General features: G+C 37.5%; 1 protein-coding gene across 1 annotated transcript in view; it reads right to left on the reverse strand.

The window, feature by feature from the left end:
* The window catches only part of KCNH8 (potassium channel, voltage gated eag related subfamily H, member 8), a 458,661-nt gene that overhangs the window by 223,442 nt on the left and 230,766 nt on the right, over positions 1–4,453 (reverse strand). Inside the window, exon 5 of the mRNA XM_012663182.1 lies at positions 1,292–1,532. Coding sequence (XP_012518636.1) covers positions 1,292–1,532 — 241 coding nt within the window. The remainder of the gene's footprint in view (positions 1–1,291; positions 1,533–4,453) is intronic.

Raw genomic sequence — 4,453 nt, forward strand, 5'->3', positions numbered from 1 at the left:
CCATCTAACATTGATTTAATAGATCTCTTTATGTTTGTGTCTTTCTAATAAAGAATAGCTTTAGTTAAAAAAAAAATTTAAAGATAAATTTCCCTGAGTTTGTAGCCTTACCTATCTGCCTAACTAGACAATATTGCCATCTAGTGGCCTAAATATACTGCAGCTACCACTTCTGGGGTGGGAGCAGGGGTCCTAACAGGGCTCTAAGGGGTGTGCCCAGCAAATGCAATGTTAATAGTGATGCCAGGCCCTACCAAGAGCACACAAATGCATCCAAAGAAAACATGTGCTGACATTTGATTACAGAACCACTCTGGTCCCAAAGCTTTACTTAATAGCTTCACTGAGAAAAATTACTGCCACCATTGAAACAAGGTTTTGATCTGCCTCATTTACTTATTTCCTTTTCTTTGAACTTTCAAGATCCATTTCTTACTCCTTTGTTCACCTTCCTGCTTGAAAATATTTTCCAAAATTTCTCTCATGTTTACAATAAGAATGTTGCCCTATAACACCATGACGAGGTAAAGAAGCGGGCATCAGTTGCTAACGATGATCAAGAACTCAACAAAAAGTCAATCTGTGTCTTAATAGAGAGACCCAGTATCGGTCCTAGAATGAGGAGAAAAGATCTAGGTTTTGGTCTAAATGAGATGAAGATTTAAGGGACAGGAAAATAGGAATAGGCTTACAAGATTGGAGCAGATGCATTTTCAACTGAGGTTCCCAATATTCTAGAGATAAATAACCTTAGCAAATATCCCTTGGGGCCTCTTCTTTAATTAAAATCAGATACTCACTGCTTGTCCTGATTTACTGGAAGGCTTATGTAACCCTTGATTCTGCAAGAAGGCCACTTATTGAAACCACCATCAACATGCTGAAAGAGCACGGAAAAGCAGGGAGAAAGAGCCACACCCAGGACTGGACCGCAGTCAGGATACCACTAGTGGGTTCTTGCCATGCCCCATCTCTGACCTTACACAGTTCAGATCATGAAGGATGTGAGAGTATAAACAAAACTGCCATTAAGTCTTTTTTAGCCCATTTTTGATGAAATAAGTATAGAAACACAGAACATCAGTTTAGATCTGTTTGAATAAAGACACAGAGGAAAAACTGGAAGAGGCAATTTTCGGAAATCCAAATACAGTATGTGCTTCTCCAAAATTTGCATCAGAGGCTGAGTCATGCCCATGCAAACGGATCTTAGTTCAAATTCATGTCAGAAAAATCTGGAACACGCTTACTTCCTTTATTCAAATCTCCTAGGAAAGCACTTGGTTCTTACCTATAATAAAAAGAATCTCCACTGCAATGTCACTGACTGTTGTGCTCCGAGTCGTGGACAGGTCATCATTGCCAATAAAGCAAACGTTGTAAGGTACGGTCACGGCAACATAAAACGTCGCCAACAAAATAAGCCAGTCCCAGCCAGCTTTAAAAGTGCTAAAATGCAAAAGTATGAATTTGGACTTTTTTGCATCAGAAACTTTATACTCTGGAAATGCTGGTTTATCTACAAAGACATTCTGTGGATAAAGACAAAAAGAAGAGAGAGGAGAAACACAATATTAGAAATAAAGATCACACAGCTTTAAACACACACTTACTAAAAGTGACTTTTAAAAGTTGATGATATAAAACACCCAAACAACTAAAATTGAGCAGAGATCATTGTCACAAGTAAGAGGAATAGGCAAAGTTTAATCATGAATGTTAAATGAGTAATCTAGATTTTGTTCATTAAAAATCAAAAACCCCATTACCTAAAATGTCATCTAAAAACATCCACAGCTGTTAAGTAATCCTACATGCATTATAAACACAAAGATAAATTTACATTTCTATTGTTATGGGTACATTTTGTATACTCATAGTTTTCGGATGACAGTCATTATCTAAAGAATATATTTGACCTGATATTTTACTGATGACAACAAAGGTACCATTTTTTTTCAAAAAGGATAGATACATGGCCAACGTTTTATTGTAAACAGCGGTTTACATTCTTTTCAAAATATAACCAGGTTGTGCTAACTACGTGCATTTTTGCATTGTGGTTGTTGGTGAAGGTTCAAGTTGGGAACCCAATCCTCATTACCTAGACTAACACAGATGCATTCTGACATTGGCCAGACCTTGCGAAGACAGTAAAGTGAGAAACAGTTACTTAAGGGTTATTATTCAAGTCATGGAGGAGAAAGGCAATGTTCACTGTGCAGCTGATTAAATGCAGAATAGCTGAAGTTTTTGATACCTGCAAAAGCACTTCACTTTGAAAGCGGTCCAAACTGATGAACAATTCTGCTATTGCTATGAGACAAAGGGAGGCCCAACAATAGCGTGTGTGGAAATTTGACAAGCCTGTGACCAGATTCTTGCAGACCTTGCTTTAACCTCAATTAATGAGAAATGCAAGATAGGTAATGGAAACTGAAATTTGAAAGTTTAGTTAAATTAACAGAACAGTTAAAAGTTCTAGAATACATGTTACTTGTAGGTCACAGTGGTGTTTTTTTGTCTCAGTCATTGAGAGAAGGGCAGATTAATGGGGTGTATTCAAGGATCCCTGAAGTACCTGAGGATTCAGGAAAGGTTCAGAGAGATCAGGAACACTTAGTTCTAGTGATGACTATCAGTGACTAAATAATTCTGTTACCTTAATATTAATGCACACCGTGTCTGGCATCTCCCTTTGGTAGGCATTCTCAACAAGTGCTTCTACTCCCTGTTAATATTCTCACTCAACCCACACAGGGACCTCATAATGACAGTACTGCATGGCGGGGCACTGCCTCACTACTTCCAGATGGCTTTTTGATGCCCATCTGCCGCTGCATCTATATTTCATCCCATTGCCTGATATTTTGTTCTGTCTCTTTGCCTCATTTTCTGGTTTCAAGGCACAAGTTTCCAAAGTGGACTTTAGCATAAAACTAAGATATGAAGTACTCTGTTGAGCTTCTCATCAAAACTCAGGCTGGTAGTAAGAGGTGATTAGGTCTGTAAGTACTAATCTCCTCCAGGTTGGTAAGCACTTCTGTTGCAATAGCACATTATTGATTCTAATATAGTTTTTCCCTAAATATTTACTATAATAAGAAATTATTGGAAGCTATGGGGAATATCTCATTTTCTATCCAAATATGTTTTTCCTATCATGTTACATTAAGTTAAAATTTTACCTTGTTTGAGGGAAAAACCAGGTCTAGGGGTGAAGATTTGGGAAAACTCAAGAAGCAAAGTATTTTCTTTGGCTTATACTGATTACATGATTTTGTTGCAAAAGTCCAGTGATCATTAGTTATATCCACAAATCAGAAAACACACAATTTCATTTTTATAGGCTACTGAAAACATATTATTTCAAATTATTTTAAAAGATACTGAGAATTCAATACATCTCAAATTAGACTGAAATTTTGAAATGTTATTAACTCAAATTCCGCATACATCTTTAAATAATCACCTGAGTGAAAAAAAATAGATGCTCCTCTCCTCCTGCAACAGTATTTTTAAAGTTTTACCAAAAACCTTTTGAAAGGGAAAAAAAAATCTTAAAACTGTAAAAAGAAAATTGTACCCAGTTGTAAAATTGTGCTTTCAGCAGGAAGTAAGAGGGAGGCGTATAATTTATAACCCTCAAACATACGGAGTTTGCCTGAGGAATAATACCACCAACTAGTCTAGGTGTTAGGTTTATATTATTTATTAATTTTGAAGCATATTTCTTCAGTACTAATGGTGTTTTAGCTATTTAACCTGTGCCCTATGAGTTATTAAAGCACAATAGTTAACTCCAGTGCCTAATTAAGGTTTCCTAAACGACTTTCCCAACATTTCTTTGAAACTATCATCTGAATGAGCAAGGGCATAGGAAGGTGTTTCTGCAATCACTACGGCTGGGTAATCCAAATGCCGCGTATGCCTTTGCTGACCGCCAGCCCAGCCCCTTGCGGGTAACCTAATTGGTGTGTAGCAGTCTCCTTTAAAGCTTCCAAGGCTCTCATGTGATCTTTACAACATTTGTGTGTGTGTGTGTGTGTGTGTGTGTGTGTGTGTGTGTGTGTGTGTGTTAGAGACATCTGCATCCTCCCATTCTCATTTAATAGACAGAGTAACAAATCAAGGAAGACAGAAATCAAACACCTTTTCCAAGATATACCAGGCAGTTAGAGCCAGGACTGAAAGGTGTTGCGTTCTGATTCCCAGACCTTGCAAATATCCTGATGAGTTCACTCGCGTATGGCTGAAGCGCATATTGCTGTTCCACAGAACTGTATCAGACAAGCAGCAAGGTAGGAGTGAATCAGCAGCACAGTGGCTTCAAGTCAAGAAGATTAAGGGCCGCTGCTTCTACTTTTGAGATTTTGAGTAAGTTGTTTTTTTCCATCATTAAAACAGGACTAATAAAAATCATACCTCGCATTGATTTGCTGTGAGAATCAAA

This window comes from Propithecus coquereli, unplaced genomic scaffold, assembly GCF_000956105.1.
Source record: "Propithecus coquereli isolate 6110/MARCELLA unplaced genomic scaffold, Pcoq_1.0 Scaffold12, whole genome shotgun sequence".
Taxonomy (NCBI): domain Eukaryota; kingdom Metazoa; phylum Chordata; class Mammalia; order Primates; family Indriidae; genus Propithecus; species Propithecus coquereli.